This window comes from Triplophysa dalaica, chromosome 3 (assembly GCF_015846415.1).
Source record: "Triplophysa dalaica isolate WHDGS20190420 chromosome 3, ASM1584641v1, whole genome shotgun sequence".
Classification (NCBI taxonomy): domain Eukaryota; kingdom Metazoa; phylum Chordata; class Actinopteri; order Cypriniformes; family Nemacheilidae; genus Triplophysa; species Triplophysa dalaica.
Window position 1 is genome coordinate 23832147 of NC_079544.1, and position 24914 is coordinate 23857060.

Genomic DNA, 24914 nt, shown 5'->3' on the forward strand with positions numbered 1-24914 from the left:
CTGTAGCTCACTTTGCGTTAGTGACACATAGGTCACAGGTTTAATTCAAGGAGACACATATATTGATAAAAATGTTTTTATTTCATTGTAAATCGCTTTTGATTAAAGAAAGTTTGTAAATATTAAACGAGCAGCAGGATTGTCATAAGTCAATGAGCATACGAGATTTCTCTTTTAAAGTTGAGATTTCTCAAATGGTTTAATGATATGTGGATCTTATCCAAATCACTTTGGCTTTCACCTGACTAATCATTACAACACACACACTTCTCTCATCAGAATGCGGGTACACTTTAGAGATCGCTCTGCACGCACGACTCGAAACAAATGTGGTGAGAGACTCATTTTCCAGAAGCAAATTGAGACGAATTTGCTTGCATAGTTTCTTTATTAGATGATTAAATATTAAGATGAAAGTCCTGTGGCTATGAAAGTAGTGACGTGCAAGCGATAGATCACAGAACTGAGGTTTCCCTAGTATAAACTGACTTTTCTTGTCTCATCTCTTCTCATCTTTCATTTTCTCCTCTCGTCTCCTGTCGTCTCATCCAGTCTCACATTTCATTCAGCCCATATTTCTCTTTAGCTTGAGACTTATTGAGCAAGTCCCAGTGAAATTACAAATTACAATGCCTATTTTTTCATGAAATATTGCAGCGTTTATTGTAAATAGTTTACCAATGTGGGTCCTTTACTTTTTAAAAATCGTGTGCCCTCATAATCTTTAGTTAAAATCTGAAAATGCACTTCTGACCTGTAAGGGCTATTCATATTAAAAGATGTATGTTAGAAGGCTTGGGCGGAGCATCTGTTAACTCCTCCCCTTCCACTGTTAGTCTACTGCCATTTCCATTTCAAATTTCAGAGGCAAATTTTATAGCTAATGTAGTGAAGTAGGCGGGAGAGACCGTGAGTCGAGGCCGGTGAGTGAGTGATAATGAGCGTCAGCTGACGCAGCTGATCGACCGGCCCGTCAATGAGAGAGGACGAGGCCTGGCTTTTAGTTGTGGTTTGTGTTTTTTGCCGGCAATCGTCCGTGAGGGGCTGCCGTCTTTTTGTGTACTGTGTTATTTGCCGGCAGTCGTCCGTTAAGGGTTGCCGGCTGTTTATGTACTGTGTTATTTACCGGCAGTCGTCCGTGAGGGCTGCCGGCTGTCTTTTTATTTTGTTGTTGTTTTATTAAATTGTTAAATGTTTGCCGGTTCCCGTCTACTTCCTTCCCTCCTTTGAATTGTATTACAGCTACATCAAATCACGGAGAAAGACGATTTTATTCCAAATTCTATTTCACTCGGAAATGCGTCAAAATACAGTAGTAAAAACGATTGCAACTTCCGGTTCACATGGACTTTAAGTTCCACTTTTTTTTATATTCAGGTATCAGATTAATATGAGATTTTGTTATTAAACATATTTTTGCTGACATAATTGTGAACATACATACGAGTGTAACGGAGGCAAGCTAGTGTAGAGCTGTGCAGTGCGTAAACCTCACTTCCCGACCTCAAGGACTTTCTAGCGACAGATGCTAGGGACTGCGGTCTTTAGCCTCCTCGCAAGAGCGCCCGACTCCCATGCTGAACCGACCCGGTTCAAAGCCCGCCTAGTGCAGGTGTGGTTCGTTCTGGTTACATTGGTGCCGTGACCCGGATTGGGAGTGAGGTTTAGGGGGGTGAATGTAACGGAGCCAAGCTAGTGTAGAGCTGTGCAGTGTGTAAACCTCACTTCCCGACCTCAAGGACTCTCTTGCGACAGATGCTAGGGACTGCGGTCTTTAGCCTCCTCGCTAGAGCGCCCGACTCCCATGCCGAACCGACCCGGTTCGAAGCCCGCCTAGTGCAGGTGTGGTTCGTTCCGGTTACATTGGTGCCGTGACCCGGATTGGGAGTGAGGTTTAGGGGGGGTGAATGTAACGGAGGCAAGCTAGTGTAGAGCTGTGCAGAGTGTAAACCTCACTTCCCGACCTCAAGTACTCTCTAGCGACAGATGCTAGGGACTGTGGTCTTTAGCCTCCTCGCTAGAGCGCCCGACTCCCATGCCGAACCGACCCGGTTTGAAGCCCGCCTAGTGCAGGTGTGGTTCGTTCCGGTTACACGAGCATACAGTAGCGGTCAAACAGGACGTCTTTTGGGTGTCCTTGTTTCAAATATATTTTCGAATATGTATTAAAAATGTTTTGTATGCTTGTTGTGTGGTTGTGCTTGACATCACTTGTGGCCTCTATTGTAGTTTGTGAAATTGTTAGGAACTCTTAAGGAGACGTGTCGAAGGAAAATCCTAGCAAAAGTCTCTTCTTAATCTCACTGCAGCCTTGGAGCAACAATTGAGATGTTAATGAGAATCTGTTTGTATGATTTTTTGTATGGGTTTTCTCAAGCACTGGCTGACTGAGTTGGAGATTTTGGCGATGCTCTTTGCTGCTGCTGTTCATGACTACGAACACACAGGAACCACAAACAACTTTCACATTCAGACCAGGTAAACGCCGCAGGGCGACGCGCAGTTTATTCATCAGCCAAATACATACACAAATGTACACAAAAGCACAACCTGCGGTCACCAAATCACGGTGTGATTAGATAAAATGAAATTAGCATGAAAGTGAGAGAAAGATTACCTGCCTGAACTAACTGACTGAGGACCAACAGGATAAATTGGAAATTCCATGAAAAATGTGTTTGTTTAGGACCAAAGCATAGTCGTATTTATATGCTGTCATGAATATTAAGTACATACCATGACCTTAAATTTATTTATTTTTGCTATTTAATGGACTTTCTGATAAAGTTTTGAATGTAGCACTGCACGACAGTTTATTGTCATAGAAAAATGTCATTTTTGTCCATAATAAATTACAATCAGATCTCTTAGAACAGGCTCTATGAAAGCAAGATAATCGTTGTAACATCACGTTTATTCCTGAAGGTCTGACACGGCAATCCTGTACAACGACCGCTCGGTTCTGGAGAGTCACCACGTGAGCGCGGCATATCGACTTCTGCAGGATGACGATGAGATGAACATTCTGTGCAACCTCTCCAAAGATGACTGGAGGTACAGCAGGATCTCTCCACTTTTTATTTCAGAACTGCTTCATGTGTCAATTTTGGCATAATGACACAATTTTACAGCAATGCACATATGCAGTATAGGGATGCACCATGTTAAGCATCAATATGATATTGGAAGTATTAAATCTCTTAGTCGTGTTTCCCTCCCTTGATATTTCAGCAAAACACCCCTTTTTGGTTTAAGAAAACATCTTAGGTGGCATACTTTTAGTTGTTTTCTAAACACTGGAATGTAGTGCTCATGGCTCACGTGAGTGTTGAATGATCAGGTCATGTGCACTTAATAAGAGTCAGTGTTTTTCCTGGCTCAAAATGAGGCGGAGGTGGTACATTCGAGTTTTTAAATATAGTGACTGAAAAGCTAGTGACTGAAGGGTTTCAACAGTTTAAATTAATTGGTTCAAACAAGTTGTTTGCGAGTCATTCTGTAAAAGTTTTGTATTTATGAAAAACCAGAGGGTTTTAAAAACAACTAAACCAACTTTTTTTGTTTAGGCTTGTCTGACAAACTATATTTGGTACAGACTGAATTTCAACAACATTAGAGAAAACGGCAGACATTATACAATACTAAAATATACAACATCGCTTTGTTACATCAGCCTTTTTGGCCGATATGTCAATGGTTTTAAATTGATCAGAACTCTAAATGTTTGGCGGCTGATACTTTGTTGCAACTTAAATATTGTTGGACTTTAAAAAATGTCTTGCATGTCCAAAAATTGGAGAAAGGCGATTTCTAATCAAACTGAGGTTTATTAATCAGATTAACAAAAATACAGCGCTGGGTTGCTGGACAACACTCCTCTGTCCTTCCCAGGAACAACAACCCCCACAGCACATGGTCACAGCATTTATTGTTATTTCACGCCGATCTCTCTTCTGCCGGGGGCCGGGATCCCCCCTGCCTCCACCAATCCCAGAAGTCTTCTTTGTCTCCTCTCCTCCAATCACTGACTTCTTTTCCTGCATAGTTTCTGCAAAATAACATACACAACATCCCCCACCCAGTATCTCTGTAGTTTCTGCGGAACAGCATATTACATCCCCCATCTCAGGCACTCTTATCATCTATCATAGTACATGTGTGTGTGTTTGTTGAACTGAGTACGCATTCCAGCATAAGGGACTCTCTGCTTCTGCTGTGGATTGGAGGAGAAGTTATTTCATCAGTTGCTCTCATCTTAACTCCCCTGCCTCCACCTCAGGCTGGCCTCCTCTTTCACACACATTCCTGTTGCGAAGCACATCAATAGGCATATAGCTGTTTCACATCTATGACAGTATAAAATCTTATTTAAACTAACAACTCTTTGTTATTAAAGCATAATACTAAAACCATTTAATAAAATGATAATCAAAACACTGTAATAAATGTCATGATATAAAAACATATTCCCACAATATCCACATTGTTATCGATAAAAAAAAAGAATAAAAAAGAATAGATTGTGTAAAAGGGAATGTTATTCTGAAAGCCAAAGGGTGCCATACGCTTCCATTGTTGAATGAACTCCCAACATTAAAGTGCTGAGAGACATTTGTGACGGTTCACGCTGTGCTGTTCTCAACACAAGCCAGAGAAAGTCTGAGAAAAGTTTGGTGCAGTTTTTACTTCACAAAACATTTTTTTTTCTCATTCGTTAAGAAAACTATTATACCGACACTTTGAAGCGGAACACCGCTGTGTCCTCTGGTGAGGAGAATAACTGCTGTGCGTGTTTTTGTATGTGTGTGTGTTAAGAGAGCTCAGGGCGCTGGTGGTGGAGATGGTTCTTGCTACAGACATGTCCTGCCACTTTCAGCAAGTCAAAGCCATGAAGAATTTCCTCCAACAGCCCGAGGGGTGAGAAAAGTTATATCGCCAAATGTCTGTCATTGTTTGCTTGTTCAAAAGAACATTTTAGGGCTTTTTCATGAAGAGTTTCAGTTGTGTTAAGCACTTCTTAGACGTTTCTCCTAAATATATTGGGAGCGAGATGGAACAGAAACGAGACTCTACACTCTAAAAAAAGAGTGGGTTAAAACAACCTAATTTGGGTTATTTTGGTAACCCAACATTGGGTCAAATATGGACAAACCCAGCGTTGGGTTATTTTAACCCAGTCATTTGGGTTAAATCTTTGACCCAACATGCTAGGTTGTTTTATTTACCATCAACTATATTGCTGGTTGTAACCCAAAATGTTTGAAAATAATAATAATCAAATAACAGAATTACTTGAGGCACTAGTAAGAATCAAAAGTTGAAGTTGTATTAAGGATCGAAATGCAAGACAAAAGGAATTCATAAAAACTTGCAATATTTTAATGCTCAATGAACAATAAAACGGCATGTGAATAGAATGATCCATTATTATTAGCTGTTATTCTGAACCCTGTCAGTGGGGAGAAAAGAAGAGTGGGATCTAGTACAGAAAGTGAAATACAGTCTTAAAACAATATAATATAAACGTTAACACAACTCTTAACTAATTCGACACATTCAGGAATACGTAGAAGAAAAAAAAGGCCAACAATAGTTCGTCTCATATACCAGAAATTAATTACATCACACGGTTAACCACTAACGTTATAAGAGCCAGCGGCTATTCCCGAAGCGATGGCCGAGGTAGAGCTGCTCTCAGCGCTGACCCACGACCGCTGACAGCCTGAAGCTCACACCTCCGACAGCGTCTTAACAAATTCTCAAAGAGGCATTATGTTTATATAGAAATCACGTATTTGAGTTCTTAAAAACTACATTCTCGTCTAAAAGACTCTTAAAACTACGTTTTGGACAGCTGGATGTTTGCTTTTTGACACGACGCCCTCGTGTCGACCTTAAACTAATATCAATTTGCATAAGTTACTGAACTAAATGACTCACACTTCCTTTTTGGTCAACATTTCCCTTTGAAATGTCTGACTAAAAAGGAAGTTTAAATGATTAAAAAGCTGTAAATTAAAACAACGTGGGCATAACGTTACCGAATAGCTATCCAAAGCTAACGAAGCTAGATTGTAACGTTACTTTTTTTTTACAAACCTAATGCGAACAGCCGAATTTTGCATACTTTTGCATTTTTTTGATGTACAGTAATAGTTTTATACATTAAAAACTCGTAAAACATACCTTTTATTCTCCGAATAACAGCTTTCCGAGGTGAGGTGGATCAAATTGTTTGTCTTGAGGCGTCGAGTAGTGGGAGGGGTTTACTCTGTCAACTGTCACTCAATTGGACCCGACTGATAACCCAGCGTTTGGGTTACTCAAAAAACGACCCAACACTAAGAAAATAACCCAACAAAATGACCCAACAGGCTCAACCCAGCTGTTGGGTTAAACAAATAACCCAGCATTTTTTAGAGTGTAGTTGACACACATTATAGGAATAGAGATAAAAAATACAAATTCTGTCATCATTTATTCCCATTCACGTCATTCTAAACCTTTATATGATTTTTCTTCTGTGGAACACAAAAAAAGATATTTTGAGAAATGTTTCAGGGGTATTGTGTTCATCCAGTGGACGTCAATGGGGGTCAATGTTGTTTGGTTACCAATGTTCTTCAGAATGTCTTCTTTTGCGTTCGACAAATTAAAGAAAATCATACAGATTTGAAATGACATGAGGGCTCTAAATGATGAAAGAATGAAACTTTGGTCCATGCCAAATGTAATGAGAAATGTGTGGGTTGGAGATAAAAGCTTAAAATGGAATTGCAGGATTTAGTATGTGTGATAGTATTTAGATTTATTTTATAATTGTAGAGGAGTCACGTGAGAGACTCTGCATGTGCAAACATCTATGTTTGATCTCCATTTAATCCCCATGCTGTCTAGAGAATCATTTCTGATATTAAAGAGATCTCATTGATGATTTCTCTCATGTGTCTCTCCTATAAAAACATGATCTGTCTTTCACACTGTTTGGAGACATTGTTTAATTCAATTAACAAATTTCTTGTTTGTTGAAAACAGAAGTCATGATTCATTAAGCTCCAGCAAATAGTTTTCTCAAACAGGCAAAGATCTATTCAGCCATCATATTGAACAACCAGATTGTTTGTTTCTGTGTGCGTGTTTGTGAAACAGAATTGACAAACCCAAGGCACTGTCTCTGCTGTTACACACGGCTGACATCAGTCATCCCGCCAAAAACTGGGATCTACATCATCGCTGGACGGCAACACTGCTGGAGGAGTTTTTCCGACAGGTTTGTTCTAACATTTGTTTGTTCCCTAGGCTGGTTTGGCAGGTGTGTGTGATGGGCTGGAAAAAGACATTTAATCTTGTACAATTCTTTTCATCTTTTCTTACTTATCTTCCTGTTCTGTTGTGATTGCCGATCAGACATCTTTATACTGAATGCACGCTACTGTTTATAGGTTTGGGAAGAGTGATCTTTTTTTTACTTTTAAAAATAAAATCTTCCCTTTCTTGTGCAAGAAATTAATATGTTGGCACAATCATTTCGAACATTTAAGCATATGCTATGAAAGACCTGTTTTTGTAAGTTTGATTTATTACCTTTGGGCTTTTGTTTTTGCTTAATTTTTTATTAGAATAAAACCCAAATCCCCTGATACGCTTTATACCTAAATATTTTGCTATAAATATTTTAACAATGTCTACATTACATATGAAAAGTTTATTTGCAAAAGTGTATTTTTTTGTGTTATCATGTTTTTATTGTTTTAATGCTATCGTTGGCTGTATTTTTTGCATTATTATAACTAACTCAAAACAAACCGCATGCAGTTTGATTGATATAATTTAGAATGTCCAATAAAAACATGATTTAAAAAAAATATATTAAAGTTATGTTTTTGCATATAAGCTAGAGAAGGTGTCATGTCTGATGAAAGACTTTTAAGATTAGAAAGGTTTCATTCAAGTGACCCTAAACGTTTAAAATAACTTGCAAATCAAATCCAAGTGCTAGAATTAAAGTTTTTCATTACAACCATTTACTAGTATCTATAGTCAAACTAGGTAGTCGTCCAGGGTTGGGCTGCACAGTCATGGCATAGAGAAAGCGACATTACATTTTTTATATATTTTTTATTTAACACTTTGTATCAAGTACTTTACCATTAAGTATTATATATTTATATGAAATTAAATAAGAACTCTAGTCCTGCCATAACTCCACCCAATTATAAAATTAAAATTGAAGACACTGAAAACATTGCTGCTATAAAAGCCTGATGTGCACTTTTAATTATTAATCAAGGAAAACCACAACCTCCAATTTCGAGCTAAATCGTGGCAATATTCAGTTCCATTAAAATGTATGTCTGTAGATCTTTTTATAATTTTGTGTTATTGAAAAGCAGCTTTACAGAAAATAAAAACAACACTGTGTTTAGAAACAAATTAGTTTAGTTTATATTCTGTACATCCACTTTTTGGTTATATAAGTTGGATCGTTGCGTCTTACTAGTTGTGTCCACTTTTTTTAAATTACAGAAAATGCTTTAATTTTTATGTAAGTGTAGTTTTGAACAAGATCAATGAAAAAAAACTCCAGTCTTTTGAATTCATTCTGTTCTTACAACATATAATTATATTTCATGCCCACATATCCAACTCAACTTTATTTATATAGCGCTTTTTACAATTTTCATTGTTACAAAGCAGCTGTACATAAGACACATTGAATACAAGTATGAATTCTAAAGCAGCCCCCCCGGCCGGGCAGATAGTGCAAAACAATATGCAAACGGTGGTTAGGAACCCAAAACTCCCATCGAGAAAAAAAACCTCAGGGGAACCCAGGCCCAACCAGGGGATTCCAGTTCCCCTCTGGCAAAAGCTGCTGCCTCTGCACAAGCTCAACAGTGCTTGCACAACAGGGCTTAATAAAAATATAAAAATTAAGGATTTAAGATTATCATTAACAATCTAATAGCATTTGAAATGTTGTAGGAAAAACAAAGTTGTCGCGTCCTTTATCCAGCTCTATCCTCTTAGCTCTTGTCAGGTCACCGCTTCCCATTCTCAGCTCTGCCATCAGGTCTGGGCATGAACTGCATCCTGCGGTAACCTTGGAACAAAGAGACAAGACTGGCTGAGAGTAGAGTACTGTTCTGCACTCTTTGATGCAACAAGTACATCATTTGTTGTTGGATGTGTTCCTGGTTCCGGTTGATCTTAATAATGCAGCCTAAATCCTCGGAGGATTAATATTATGGCGGTGTAGTGTATGCAAGATTAAAAAGATGAGTCTTTAGTCTAGATTTAAACTGACAGAGTTTGCTGCACTTGATTTTGAAATTCTAGGTATTACCAACTGACAGGACGCCTGAGAGCGTAATGTACGTGGAGGTCTGTAATACAATAGAAGTTCATTCAAATACTGCGGCGCTAGACCATGTAGGGCTTTATAGGTAATAAGCAAGATCTTAAAGTTAATGCGATGCTTTATACAGTTGTGTTCAAAATTATTCAACCCCCAATGCTGTAAATGGTTTTAGGGAATTTAGTGTACATTTGTAATTGTATTCAGAATGAAATCCTACAAGGACTTCTTAAAGAACCATATGCAACTAAAATGACATCAATTAGTTTTGTAATACAGTAGTAAATGTTTCTTTTGTGAATTCCTCATTGACATAATTATTCAACTTAAAGACTACCACTCTGAAGAACAGAGGTTCAATGAAGTGTTTTCAATCAGGCATTGAAAACACCTGTGGATATCGGGGAGCAGCAATAAAGCCTAATAAGCACCAATTAGGCAGCTTTAAAATGACTGTGATACTCAGCTCCTTCTAGACATTTACTGGTGTGGTTACAAACATGGTGAGGTCAAGAGAATGGTCCAGGAAGACAAGAGAACAGGTGATTACTCTTCACAGGAAGGGCAATGGCTATAAGAAGATTGCAAAGATGTTAAACATACCAAGAGACACCATATGAAGCATCATTCGCAAATTCAAGGCAAAGGGCAATGTTGAAACGCTACCTGGTCGTGGCAGAAAGAAGATGCTGACTTCGACTGCTGTGCGCTACCTGAAGCGTAGAGTGGAGAAAAGTCCCCGTGTGACTGCTGAGGAACTGAGAAAAGATTTGTCAGATGTGGGTACTGAAGTTTCTGCTCAGACAATACGACGCACCCTGCGTAATGAAGGCCTCCATTCCAGAACTCCCAGGCGCATCCCCTTGCTGTCCCCAAAGAATAAGAAGAGTCGACTACAGTATGCCAAAAGTCATGTGGACAAACCACAGAAGTTTTGGGATAGTGTCCTGTGGACTGATGAAACAAAATTAGAACTGTTTGGGCCCATGGATCAACGCTATGTTTGGAGGAGGATGAACAAGGCCTATGAAGAAAAGAACACCTTGCCTACTGTGAAGCATGGCGGGGGGTCAATCATGCTTTGGGGCTGTTTTGCTTCTGCAGGTACTGGGAAGCTTCAGCGTGTGCAAGGTACCATGAACTCTCTTCAGTACCAGGAGATATTGGATGACAATGTGATGCAGTCCATCACAAACCTGAGGCTTGGAAGACGTTGGACCTTTCAACAGGACAATGATCCCAAGCATACCTCCAAGTCCAGTAAAGCATGTTTGCAGATTAAAGGCTGGAACATTTTGAAGTGGCCATCGCAGTCACCAGACTTAAATCCGATTGAGAACCTCTGGTGGGACTTAAAGAAAGCAGTTGCAGTGCGCAAGCCTAAGAATGTGACTGAACTGGAGGCTTTTGCCCATGATGAATGGGCGAAGATACCCGTAGATCGCTGCAAGACACTTGTGTCAAGCTATGCTTCACGTTTAAAAGCTGTTATAACTGTAAAAGGATGTTGTACTAAGTACTATGATTGAATGTCACTTGGGGGTTGAATAAAACTGATAATGATGTGAGCTCAGAAGACATTTGTGGTTATTTCATTATAAATGTAATGTTATATTTATCTGACCTACACGTGCCTCTTTGATTTAATTGTAAGCAGGATGACTGAATGATCATAATCAATGTCAAACCGACCAAAACAATCAATTTCAGTGGGGGTTGAATAATTTTGAACACAACTGTAGGTAACCAGTGCAAGGTTGACAGAACCGGGGTTATATGCTCATACTTTTTTGTACGTGTAAGAACTCGAGCTGCAGCGTTTTGAACCAGTTGCAGTTTTTGTAATAGGCCCGCAGGGCAACCACCTAGAAGTGCATTACAGTAATCTAGTCTTGATGTCATGAATGCATGAATTCATTTCTCTGCATCTGACAGTGACAGCATATGACGTAATTTGGATATATTCTTAAAATGGAAAAATGCAATTTTACCGCGACATGGCTTTCAAATGACAGAGTACTGTCGAATACAACGCCAAGATTCTTAGCTGATGACGAGGATTTTATGGGGCATCCGTCAATCGTTAAGCAGTATTCTTGGTTGTTACGCATAGCAGTTTTCGGTCCAGTAAGTAACACTTCTGTTTTGTCCGAGTTTAGTAGTAAAAAAATGTTACTCATCTACATTTTTAAGTCAACTATGCAATCCTTTATTCGATGGAACTGCTGGGTTTCATGAGGCTTCGAGGAAATATAAAGTTGAGTATCATCAGCATAACAGTGAAAGCTGATTCCGTGTCGCTTTATTATATCTCCTAGAGGTAGCATGTATAATGCGAAGAGCAGAGGCCCCAAGACTGAGCCCTGTGGTACACCGTACTGGACTTGTGATTTGCGGGACACCTCATTGTTTATTGCTACAAATTGAAAACGGTCGGATAAATAAGACTTAAACCATTTCAATGCTATTCCGTTAATGCCGACGTAATTTTCGAGTCTATGTAGAAGTATGCTGTGGTCAATGGTGTCAAATGCAGCACTGAGGTCTAGCAGCACCAATAATGAAATACAGCCACGGTCAGACGCTAAAAGCAGATCATTTGTAACTCTGATCAAAGCAATCTCTGTACTGTGACATGCTCGAAATCCAGACTGGAATTCATCATTAATGTCATTCCTTTGGAGGAAGGAGCATAATTGAGTTGAAACTACTTTTTCCAGAACTTTAGATATAAAAGGTAAATTCGATATAGGCCTGTAATTCCCTAGTTCTTTAGGGTCAAGTTTTTTTTTTTTTAAAGAGGCCTTAAAACAGCCACCTTAAATGCTTTAGGCACATTTCCTAATGTCAGAGATGAGTTAAGAATACTGAGAAGAGGATCTATAATTTCTGGGAGCATTTCTTTTAGTAGTTTTGTAGGTATAGGGTCTAGCATGCATGTTGTTGATTTAGATGATCTAATGATTTTAGACAGTTCATCGTGATCTATTGTAGAAAATAATTGCAATTTCTCCTTAGGGGTGCTGTTGTTAGTTTGTTCAGCGGATTTCACTACAGGTTGCATTGTTATAATTTTTTCTCTTATTTCTTGGATTTTACTCGTGAAGTAGTTCATAAATTCATCACTGTTATGCTGATAATCAGAATCTGACGTCGATGACGACTTATTTTTTAATAATTTAGCCACGGTGTTAAATAAAAACCTAGGGTTGTGATGGTTTTCCTCTATTAGTGTTGAAAAGTAGGCGGATCTAGACGTTTTTATTGCATTCCTGTAATTTCGAGTACTATCCTTCCATGCTATACGAAATACCTCTAAATTAGTTTTCTTAAAGTTGCGCTCCATTTTCCGGGACGCTTTTTTTAGAGTCTGAGTGTGTTCATTATACCACGGTGTTGGGCTGCTATTTTCAATTTTCTTTAAACGCAGAGGAGCAACTATGTCTAATATTTCTGAGAAAGTAGAGTTAAAATTTTCAATAGTAGAGTTAAAATCGTCAGCGCTTTTACTCATGCTAGATATTTAAGACAATTCAGGCAGATTATCGAGAAACGCAACTTTGGTAGTTGAAGTAATCGTTCTATCATATTTGTAACAAAGGGTTTGATTTGCAGCCGTAGGCCATTGAAGCAAACATAATATCAGATAATGATCCGAAATATCTTCACTCTGCTGAACGATTTTAACATCGTCCACATTTATACCATAAGAAAGTATTAAATCTAGAGTATGATTACGAAGGTGAGTGGGTCCTGACACATGTTGACTAACGCACATGGAGTTAAGAGTGTCTTTGAAAGCCAGTCCCAAGGCATCTGTATCATTGTCTACATGGATATTAAAGTCACCGACGACAAGGACTCTATCTGCGGCCAGTACTAGTTCTGATAAGAACCCACCAAAATCTTTAATAAAATCTGTGTGGTGCCCTGGAGGCCTATATACAATAGCTAGAATAAATTTTAAAAATGTTTTGTCCTAAGTATTAGGTGTCGATACGTGAAGTACCATGACTTCAAAATAATTGTTTTTAAAATTAGACTTCTGAGAGGTGATAAAAGAATTATTGTAAAAAGCAGAGACAACTCCCCCTCTACCTTTTAGACGAGGCTCGTGTTTATAGTAATAATCTTGGGGAACGGATTCATTTAGAGTAATATAATCATCTGGCTTTAGCAATGTTTCTGTCAAACAAAGCATGTCTATTTTATGATCGGTTATCAAATCGTTACAAAAAGTGCTTTATTTGAGAGAGATCTAATATTAAGCAATCCGAGTCGTAACAGTTGTTTATCTGTATTTTGTTCATGTTTGATTTGTTTAACGTTTATCAAATTACTTTCAAGAGGTTTACGCAATATCTTATGTTTGCTAATCCGGGGGACAGACACAGTCTCTATTTTATGTTGTTTGTAAAAAGGGATTATTACATGTTGTATATTTTGTGTAGTCTGTAAAGCGAGACGGCAAGCAGACAGTTGGTTAAGCCATTCTGTCTTCTTCCTGACCTGGGCCCCAGGTAGTCAGACTTTAGCATTATTAAGACTGTGTGCCAAATTTCTAGAGAGGAGGGATGGAGACCATCTCGTTTCAACAGGTCAGGTCTGCCCTCAAAAATCTTCCAGTTATTTATAAAATCTATATTATTCTGCAGGCACCACTCAGACAACCAGCCATTTAGTGATGATAATCTGCTATAAATCTCATCACCACGGTAAACAGTAAGGGGGCCAGAGAATATTACAGTGTCTGACATCGTTTTTGCGAGCTCACACACCTCTTTAATATTATCTTTAGTGATCTCCGATTGACGGAGTCTAACATCATTTGTGCCGACGTGAATAATAATCTTACTGAATTTACGATTAGTCTTAGCCAGCACATTTAAATTTGACTTGATGTCAGGCGCTCTGGCTCCCGGTAAACATTTGACTATGGTGGCTGGTGTCTCTATGTTAACGTTCTGGACAATAGAATCACCGATCACTAGGGCACTTTCAGCAGGTTTCTCAGTCGGTGCGTCACTGAGTGGGGCAAACCTGTTCGAGACTTTAATCGGAACGGTTGAGTGATGTTTTGTCCTGCGACTATGCCGTCTCACCGTCACAAAGTTTCCCAGCTGCAGGGGATTTTCAACCGGAACCGTGCTATGTGCGTTAACATTGCTCGCATCCGAAGTGTTTTCTACAGTCCTAACACTCTTACTATCCTCAAATAAAGATTGGATGCGAGACTCTAATTCTAAGATCTTCTCCGTCAGCCTAACTACTTCCCTGCATTTATCACATGTAAAACCCTTGCCGCTGACAGAGAAGGCTAAACTAAACATATGACATGAGGTGCAAGTAACAACAATAGGAACAGAAGCCATAACTCACCGGGTATGAAGTGCAATCCGAACTTACCAAGGTTGCTTGATGAGTCTTAGTATATACACTTAAAAAGAGAAACAGTTAGCACACAAGACAAATAGGGGGAGATGATATTTCACAATGTAAACAGAAGGCAAGCTAACACGCTAATATGCTAGCGGCGTTACGTTTCAATTAATATAGGTTTAAAATATAAAGTTATAAATAATTCGGCAACGACAGTGATAGGTATCAATAGTAAAATACACTAATAATAAGACCAAGAACAAATGTGAGGTGAAGCAAGTGTCAGAGGATACAAACTAGCCGCCGGCAGCGATGCAATCAGGTAAATCATTTGCAATGCATATCCTGCCTTGCAAATGATTTACACTTTAAATTAAGCACCCCATCCGGATTTCAACCTGACCGCATGTGTCTGTTGCTGTGTAAAGAGCACAATAAGCATAGTGTTTTCACTAAAGCTACAGAAAGAACATCAGCAATCACAATTCTCATGTGTAGAGAGAATCCACATACATGTGCTGTGATTGACTGACAGGTTTAGAGAACAGAAATGTTTGCGTGTGTATTGTTCTAGCAGCTGTAGACTTCAGGAGGAAAATCAATCTTGACAGCAGAAGCCGTCAAAACAAAGAAGCTTGACAGTTTCTATGAACCAGCCTTCATGAAATGTTTTCGAATACCTCATATATAAAAACAGTCTTTTTGACCTAGTAGGAGTGACGACTCTGCCCATCAGCACTGTCTGAACTCTCAGACATCACTTCTGTTCTTATAATCCAGAACTTTCTGAACTTCAGTCTGGAAATGAACTCAACACATCACGCTGACGTTGAGTGTTTGGGATTAAGCTTGCTTGGACTTTTGCTGCATCGAATTTGCTGAGACATTAAATTTAAGCTTTAACATTTACATTATGAAGCTGGAATACTTTTCATTTTCAGAGCTGTGCCAGTAAGCAATACAGTTTATATTATTTTTGTTTTGTTTTCCAGTACAAATATCTATACATTATTAAATTAAGATGCATTTACTTGAGAAGCAAAATGACCATGAAGGTCCAGAAATGCTTGTTTTCAGGTAAATGTATCAAAATAATACAATACATTACTGTATGTCTAGTTCCATAGACAAGAAAAACATTTGCCTGATCTAACATAATTTAAAGGGAAGACAAGATTGTTCTTTCTTAGCCTTGTGGCAGATATTTTGTTTTCCAGACAACATGACTTGGCATTTATCAGTAAATGTATCTTAGTTTAAGAATGTTTAGTTACTCTATTTTTACTATAAAACAAGACAAGATTAAGACATTTACAGTACCAAAAACATTTTTAAATTAATATATATTTATAATGCAATAAAAAATGGTCTTATTTTTCACATCACATAACAATTATTTTACCAAGATATATTGACTTGAACTCTTCTTTAGTGTTGTATTCTAAAAAAAAATGTAATCAAAATTAAGTGAGTTTATGCTCAAAAAATCTCCCACAAAAGATAAATAAAATAAACTGAATTTAATTTTCTGAAAACTCAATTGAAGTTTAGTTTGCTTACGTTATCAATAGATATGTTTGCTTGTTTTAAACTTTAAGCATAACATTTTTAGGAAAAATGTATCTTTAGGAATTTTAAGACACGTATAAACACGACATTAATACCAAGAAATAAATTAATTTTTGGCAGTATAAAATTAACATATATTTTTCTTAAATTTAATAGTATGTGCTGGTGTTTTTAGGGTGACAAGGAAGCAGAACTTGGACTGCCTTTCTCACCTTTGTGTGACCGCAAATCCACAATGGTGGCCCAGTCTCAGATCGGTAGGTGACGAACAACACACACTTCATGGAAGTATGCATACACAAAAAACACGATTTTGCAAAACCTTAAAGCATTTGCGATCGAGTACGTTCGTAAAGAAAGCTTTCCATGTTAAAGCTTCTTTTTGAAGATCGTCCATTAATTCAAAGTAAAACTATTAATATGTACTTTTTCCTGCAGGGTTCATTGACTTCATTGTTATTCCCACGTTTACGGTTCTAACGGACATGACAGAGAAGATCGTCACTCCACTCATCGACGAGGCGACGAGTTCAGGTCTCGCTGGATTCCGCAGGTTAGCATCCGGATGTTGTATCCTCGAGCGCATAATTATTCATATGCAGAAAAACAATGCCTATTCCTGTCAGTCTGCCTTTATTAAACAGCTTATTTGTGTTGTTTCTCTAATGAATGGAGAATGAGACGGTTCAATCCACACAACAGATCAATTCACATTCTTTCCTCAATGCTCAGACTCCCACTGCTAACACAATTATAATGCCCGTGGCTAAGGGCACAATTTCATCAAGACCCAATTTACTGATGCTGTTGTCTTATTATGGGAAACCAATAAAAATCCAATTCCATCAGGCTTTTCGTTTCAAGGAGAAAAATGGGGGATATGAAGACGTAGGTTTACACCGCTCTTGTTTCTGAAACTTGAAAACTGATCCAGGGTGAATCCACTTTCATTTTTCAGTTATATAAATAGAAGTAGAATTTGAAGATGCCTAAATCACTAATTGTTTTAGCCACCAACATCGTCCCACATGAATAAACATAGTATACCCTGATACATACTATAGTAAACTATTGAACATTGTAGTATACTGTAGTATGTTATAAATATTACTACACAGCAACTTATATACAGTTGTGTTCAAAATTATTCAACCCCCAATGCTGTAAATGGTTTTAGGGAATTTAGTGTACATTTGTAATTGTATTCAGAATGAAATCCTACAAGGACTTCTTAAAGAACCATATGCAACTAAAATGACATCAATTAGTTTTGTAATACAGTAGTAAATGTTTCTTTTGTGAATTCTTCATTGACATAATTATTCAACCCCTTAAAGACTACCACTCTGAAGAACAGAGGTTCAATGAAGTGTTTTCAATCAGGTATTGAAAACACCTGTGGATATCAGGGAGCAGCAATAAAGCCTAATAAGCACCAATTAGGCAGCTTTAAAATGACTGTGATACTCAGCTCCTTCTAGACATTTACTGGTGTGGTTACAAACATGGTGAGGTCAAGAGAATGGTCCAGGAAGACAAGAGAACAGGTGATTACTCTTCACAGGAAGGGCAATGGCTATAAGAAGATTGCAAAGATGTTAAACATACCAAGAGACACCATAGGAAGCATCATTCGCAAATTCAAGGCAAAGGGCACTGTTGAAACGCTACCTGGTCGTGGCAGAAAGAAGATGCTGACTTCGACTGCTGTGCGCTACCTGAAGCGTAGAGTGGAGAAAAGTCCCCGTGTGACTGCTGAGGAACTGAGAAAAGATTTGTCAGATGTGGGTACTGAAGTTTCTGCTCAGACAATACGACGCACCCTGCGTAATGAAGGCCTCCATTCCAGAACTCCCAGGCGCATCCCCTTGCTGTTCCCAAAGAATAAGAAGAGTCGACTACAGTATGCCTAAAGTCATGTGGACAAACCACAGAAGTTTTGGGATAGTGTTCTGTGGACTGATGAAACAAAATTAGAACTGTTTGGGCCCTTGGATCAACGCTATGTTTGGAGGAGGATGAACAAGGCCTATGAAGAAAAGAACACCTTGCGTACTGTGAAGCATGGCGGGGGGTCAATCATGCTTTGGGGCTGTTTTGCTTCTGCAGGTACTGGGAAGCTTCAGCGTGTGCAAGGTACCATGAATTCTCTTCAGTACCAGGAGATATTGGATGACAATGTGATGCAGTCCGTCACAAACCTGTGGCTTGGAAGACGTTAGACCTTTCAACAGGACAATGATCCCAAGCATACCTCCAAGTCCAGTAGAGCATGTTTGCAGATTAAAGGCTGGAACATTTTGAAGTGGCCATCGCAGTCACCAGACTTAAATCCGATTGAGAACCTCTGGTGGGACTTAAAGAAAGCAGTTGCAGTGCGCAAGCCTAAGAATGTGACTGAACTGGAGGCTTTTGCCCATGATGAATGGGCGAAGATACCCGTAGATCGCTGCAAGACACTTGTGTCAAGCTATGCTTCACGTTTAAAAGCTGTTATAACTGTAAAAGGATGTTGTACTAAGTACTAAGATTGAATGTCACTTGGGGGTTGAATAAAACTGATAATGATGTGAGCTCAGAAAATACATTTGTGGTTATTTCATTAATGTAATGTTATATTTGTCTGACCTACACGTGCCTCTTTGATTTAATTGTAAGCAGGATGACTGATTGATCATAATCAATGTCAAACCGACCAAAACAATCAATTTCAGTGGGGGTTGAATAATTTGGAACACAACTGTATAGTCATATAGTCAATCTATAGTTAGACTATGCTGCAGCAGCTAATATATAGGTATACTATACTACAGCAACTTATATCTAGTCAATATATAGTTAGACTATGCTATAGCAGCTAATATATAGTTAGACTATGTAACAGCAGCTAATATGGAGTTAGACTATGCTACAGCAGCTAATATATAGTTTGACTATACTACAGCTAATAAAAAGTTAGACTATACTACAGCAGCTAATATAGTCATGCTACACTACAGCAACCAATATATAGTCATGCTACACTAGAGCAACCAATACATAGTCATGCTACACTAAATCAACCAATATATAGTCATGCTACACCACAACGACCAATATATAGTCATGCTAAACTACAGCGGTCAATAGATGGTCATGCTACACTACAGCAACCAATATATAGTCATGCTATACTACAGCGAGCAATATATAGTCATGCTACACTAAATCGACCAATATATAGTCATGCTGCACTACAACGACCAATATATAGTCATTAAATTTCAAGTTTGATTTAATTCACCACCTACAGAGGAAAGCTGGATATAGAGCAAACCAGAGACCTGAGAAATGCATAAAAGTGTGTGAAGAACATTGAAAGCTTTACAATGAATTGGAGGGGATGCCATGTTCTGAACATGACAAGATATTGTCTTGAGTCAATTCATCCTTTCAGCCGTAACAGGATGGTTAAACAAAAACAATAATGAGAAAAATAAGAATTACAGCAAAAACATAAATTCGATGTGAAATGTTTGAGTATTTCAATAACATTGATGTTTGATAACGTCAGACTTGACGGGAGACTCGATCAAAAGTTTCATTCATGATCCTTTCATCTCATTGAGGTTTAGGAAAAATATTTGAGATATTAAAGAGATCTCATCTGTTTAAAAAGTATAACTTCAGGAGATGTGAAGCGGAGTAGCGTGAACAGTTCTGGTTCTGATGGCAGCGCGTCTCTTCTCACCGTGGACCTGACCAACTTTAAAGCCATCTGGAATGAGGAGGTTTCTCACAACAGAGATCGCTGGAAGACGAAAGCAGATAAAGGTGAGACTTATTGCTCAAATATGAAAGAATCAGCAGTTGCATAGGAACCGGTTTTGTAAATGGATTTTAAGTAGAAACCTGGTCTGTCCAGTCGACTTATTGTGAGCGAGTAAACAGTTAATAATGCATGTCCTGCTGCGTTTCTTATATCAGAGAGTGAGGACAAGGCTAATCGAGAGACTGAGGAACAGCAGGGGACATCAGTGCAAAACAAAAAAGAGACCCCAGCAACAAAGCAAGACAGGGAGGCCAAGGACGACCCAGGGAGAGTGACCGGACCTTCAAGAGAAAGTGACCAATCATTGGAAAAACAAAAATTACTTAATGGTACGTCTTATTATGAAGACTAGCAGCATCTTTTGAGATGGTATTAAACTAAACGAAAAATGTTTTTGGTCCAGTTGAACATCTATCCGTTACTGCCTCCTGGTGGCTAATCAAGGGAATGTACAGACGGACTGAGTGACTAGAGCAAATCCAATATATTTTACTAAATACATACAGTATATACAATTGTAATAGTATATGAGCACATTATGCAACAACAAAACTTGGATCAGTGTTGGCCATGGTCTTTGAATATAACATATTTGTCAAATGTTTCATGTCATCAAACACAAACAGTATAGTTTTCAAAGTCTATTTGGGGTTTTTCTATGGTAGTTATATTCATATTTTAAAATGCTTTTTGTAGTTTTAGTTTATATGGTAATTTTATTTATAATTGTTTGGCCATTTTCTTATGCGCTTTTTTCGTTTTATTTATTAGTTTTTTATATAGCTATAGTTAAACAGGAATGTTTTAGATGTTTGTTTTGAAGTGAACTTTAACTCTGCAATGCAGTGCACATGCTGTGTACTAAAGAAATGGAAATTTAGTATGCTAAATATCGTGAATTATTGTCAGTAATAAAGAAGTATATGAAGCACTGTGCAGTGATTTAAGATCCGAACATCGCTGTCACATGATTTCATTATGTTGCATGTTTTCTAAAATAATAAAATCGTATATTGTGTAAAAATATGTCATATGTAATGTTTGACTTATTAATGTATCAAAGTCAAACCGCAGTGCATTGTGAAATGCTGTCTTTCATTGCTGCTATGGGATATTGTATCCCACAATGCACTGCACTACACAGGCATTATGCTCTGTCTGTTTTCTACTTATGTTGACATATGTAGATCATAATCTGTCATCCATCAAGTACACAGAAGATACAAACTGTGCAAAATATACATGCAAGTCTAGTGGTGGTAGTTTGACTGTGTACTTTACCAAAGAATCTATTCTACAACAGTTGGGTGCACCTCACACCTGTGTACATATGATGATTGTTGTATGTCTGTAAACAGGAGAATCACCGGTGTATGAAGAGAAGAGAACACTTAATGGTAAACATAAACACATCTCCTCTGCTACAGACACTCCCTTCTAGGATGAATGGCTTTGTTGTGTTGAAAAACAATTTGTTTCATATTGTGTAAAAACGATCTCTAATATACTTGCTCGTAATTTGTTTTAAAACAGAAACTGCCTGATGTGATTTCCAGTCTGGCTGTCAGATTCAGAGCTGTATCCTCATTTCTAAAGGTGAACGCTGGATACTGAAGGTACACGGGGTCCTCCAGTGGACATAGCTAACGTTGTATCACTTAATATTTTGGCCACAGTCTACTCGAAGGCCTGTGCTGACTCTTTAAGAAGATCCATGAAGCCCTGTTTGATTTGAAGAATCAGGCAACATTTCCTTGCCAAACCTGTAGAGGGCAGCAAATGAATCCATTTAAACAAGAGCTGATGGAAGAAACGCATGAAACTTTTGGAGATGAAGGCTGTTGAGGATTTTTATCGTAATTTATAATTCATCAAGCAAATGCTTTAATGTGCTCCTGATCGAGCTTGTATTCCAATGTTTCGGCGTGTGTGTGAAGTTCATCTGTGGTTCACATCAACATATAATTGTGTGTTTACTAGACATGTGCCGGTGTTCAGTAATGAATTGTTCTCGTGAACAAAAATAATTAATTGGCCTAGTAAATATAACCAAAATATTAGTGGTGGGCATAGATAATTTTTTTTTATCTAGATTCATCTCTAATTTACTTGTGTTTACTTCCGTATTAGCTAAGGGATGCTTTGCGTTTAGGTGGTACTTGAGACTGGAAGAGCTCCTACAGTACATTTACATTTAGTCATTTACCAGACGGTTTTATCCAAAGCATCTTACAAAGAGTTAGGGAGCAACAACCGATATGTCATACAGGAGCCATAATACATTAGGTGCCAATACAAATTTACTAGTTTCAACTAAAGCTAGACCACTACCTGTTGAGAGAAAGTTTTTTATAAACCAATTCCGCATTGCACAAGGTGCAAACAACCTTGTCGATGTTTCCATTGGGAAGCTTCTTAAAAGTATATTTTCCCTGAATCAACCCGGCGGCTTCAAAGCTGCATCCATGTTAGCACGTCACGTTTGATGTGGTAATTTCACAGTAATGTAATGCTGTGTTCAGACCAAACGCGAATGGCGCGTCAAGCGCGAGTGATTTACATCTTAAGTCAATGCAAAGACGCGATAGACCTACTTGCGGCGCGAATCGCACAAATGAAGCCCTGGTCATGAGATGATGAGGCGGCGCGAATGACGCGAATTGCGCGAATCACGCGAGTTGAAAAATCTCGTTCTCGTCCGGTACAATGCAATTCAGCTAGGTATACATCCGCGCTAAAATATCAAGGTGAAAGTCATCATAGCTTGCGTAGTATAGACCCAGCTCCCAACCCAACTTTGAAAATAGATTAACGGCGACATTTTTTTATCGCGCGATAAGAGTCTCACGTTAACGCAGCACGTTAACGCCGTTAACGGCCCACCACTACAAATTATACAGTAATATTAACTTAATAAAATATTAAAAATAAACATTTAACTGATTTTTCCAGTGGGACATATTAAACAAACTAATAAAAAATCCAACAGTTTATTTTAGATATGATTTAAGTTTATGTAATGAAAAAAACAGTATTTAATTAAAAAAATATATTTTAATATAAAAAATAACACACATTTTGGGGAATTCGAAAATAAATGTTTAAGTTTCTTAAGTTTAACTTACGTTTACACAATTTTAACAGTATATTTCATTGATTTCACAGCTTTAAAATTTAGTCAATTTTTGTTGTATGTAAAACCACTGTTAAACTATTTAGACTGTACCTTTAACGTTAAATAATGAAATTTCATTGGCTCTGAGTATAAACAAAACAGACATGAGAGTGACTAGAGCATAATAAAAGCATCAACTCTGTTTATGAATTTGCAAATTAAGAAATTACCTATTTAGATATGTACAGTAAAATAGAGATCAAATAAACCAGTGGGTAATGATTGGTCCAATACTTCAAGCATGGTACGCCCACCTTACTTGCATATACAGTTGGCCGGTCTTGGTCAAATCATTCAACGAACTGACATATATTTGTGGGGGTGTGGTTACACAAGGTGTTTTAGGCAGAAATGCATCTTTTGTTCCCACACTTTTATCCATGCAATTTTACGTGTCTAAAACATGCATGGGCAACTTATAACAGACCAAAGACACAGAAAAACACGTGACCCCTTTAATTTATTTAAATATGCAATATAAGTCCCAGCAATGATATATCAAAGTATATAAAAGTTTGATACCGTCACATGTCTGGTATGTATGTACATTTAACCGCGGGAAAAATGAAGAGGTCTTTTTATGATATTTTTAGTTATTCTGAATTTATTATCTATAGGTTTAGGACAAACAATATTTTTTTAATTCTGTGAACAATTTTCTCCCAAATTTCAAATAAAAATATTGTTTCTATTCGCGTGTATTTGCAGAACATGCAAACTGGAGACACAGGGGAACTTAACCGAAAAGATGCTCTGTATTTTTTCAGACATCAAATACTGCAAATATACGAGTTCAAATTCACTTTCAACAAATACAAGAGTATTTGTATTTATGAAAAGTTCAAAAATATTTTTTTATTTGATCATCTGTTTTTTTTCATGTGTCTTGCTGTCAGTCTTTCTAATTGACAATGGAATGGAATGACCACAGTACATCTAAAGATGCTGATGACATGAATTTGGAATGATCTCTTAACTTTTCTGCGGCTGTATGTCAGGCCTGTGTTAAATTGTAAATAACTCAGCAGTTGAACCAGTAATCGACATTCATTCAGATCTGCTTACAGGCTCGACAATATAGTGATGTTTTGTTCAGCTCCTTTAAATGCGCTTTACTAGACAAGAACTCCAGAACGGCATTGTATGTTTGCAAATTGAGTCTGTGTACATGAAACCCTGAATGTGTATATGTATTATTTCTGTAAATTAACGTTGACATTTAGATGAGAGCTTTTATACTTGAGAAAAGCCGTATGAAGTTGCAGTATTTCTAATCAAGCATGTCTATATTCTGCTGACTCGACCTGAGATGCATCTCGGCTTACTTTCAAATGCCTTTCTTGATGTAGTCTTTCTGAAACTGACCAACATAAAAATGCTCTCGCATTCATCATAGATGATGTAACGTGTGAATCATAACCATATCACTAGTTTAGTCTCATTTCATCACGATCTTGTCTGTTTCAATTACCAAACCTATCCTGTATCTGACAAAATATACATGAATACGTTTGTTAGGGCATTCATAACCCGTCAGTTCTGTCTAGATTACAGTTTCGTGTGTTAACACTGTTTCATTGATCTGTTAAAGGAGAAAACGTTTCAGATTAACTCGATGAAAG

The 24914-nt window shown here is 37.9% G+C and overlaps 1 protein-coding gene across 1 annotated transcript in view; it reads left to right on the top strand.

Moving 5' to 3' along the window:
- The window catches only part of pde1cb (phosphodiesterase 1C, calmodulin-dependent b), a 121961-nt gene extending 100208 nt beyond the window's left edge, over positions 1-21753 (top strand). Inside the window, exons 9-18 of the mRNA XM_056743740.1 lie at positions 2378-2478; positions 2926-3054; positions 4816-4917; positions 7150-7270; positions 16482-16563; positions 16745-16859; positions 19944-20119; positions 20273-20446; positions 21476-21514; positions 21651-21753. Coding sequence (XP_056599718.1) covers positions 2378-2478; positions 2926-3054; positions 4816-4917; positions 7150-7270; positions 16482-16563; positions 16745-16859; positions 19944-20119; positions 20273-20446; positions 21476-21514; positions 21651-21661 — 1050 coding nt within the window. The 3' untranslated portion in view covers positions 21662-21753. The remainder of the gene's footprint in view (positions 1-2377; positions 2479-2925; positions 3055-4815; positions 4918-7149; positions 7271-16481; positions 16564-16744; positions 16860-19943; positions 20120-20272; positions 20447-21475; positions 21515-21650) is intronic.
- Positions 21754-24914: the final 3161 nt, after the last annotated feature.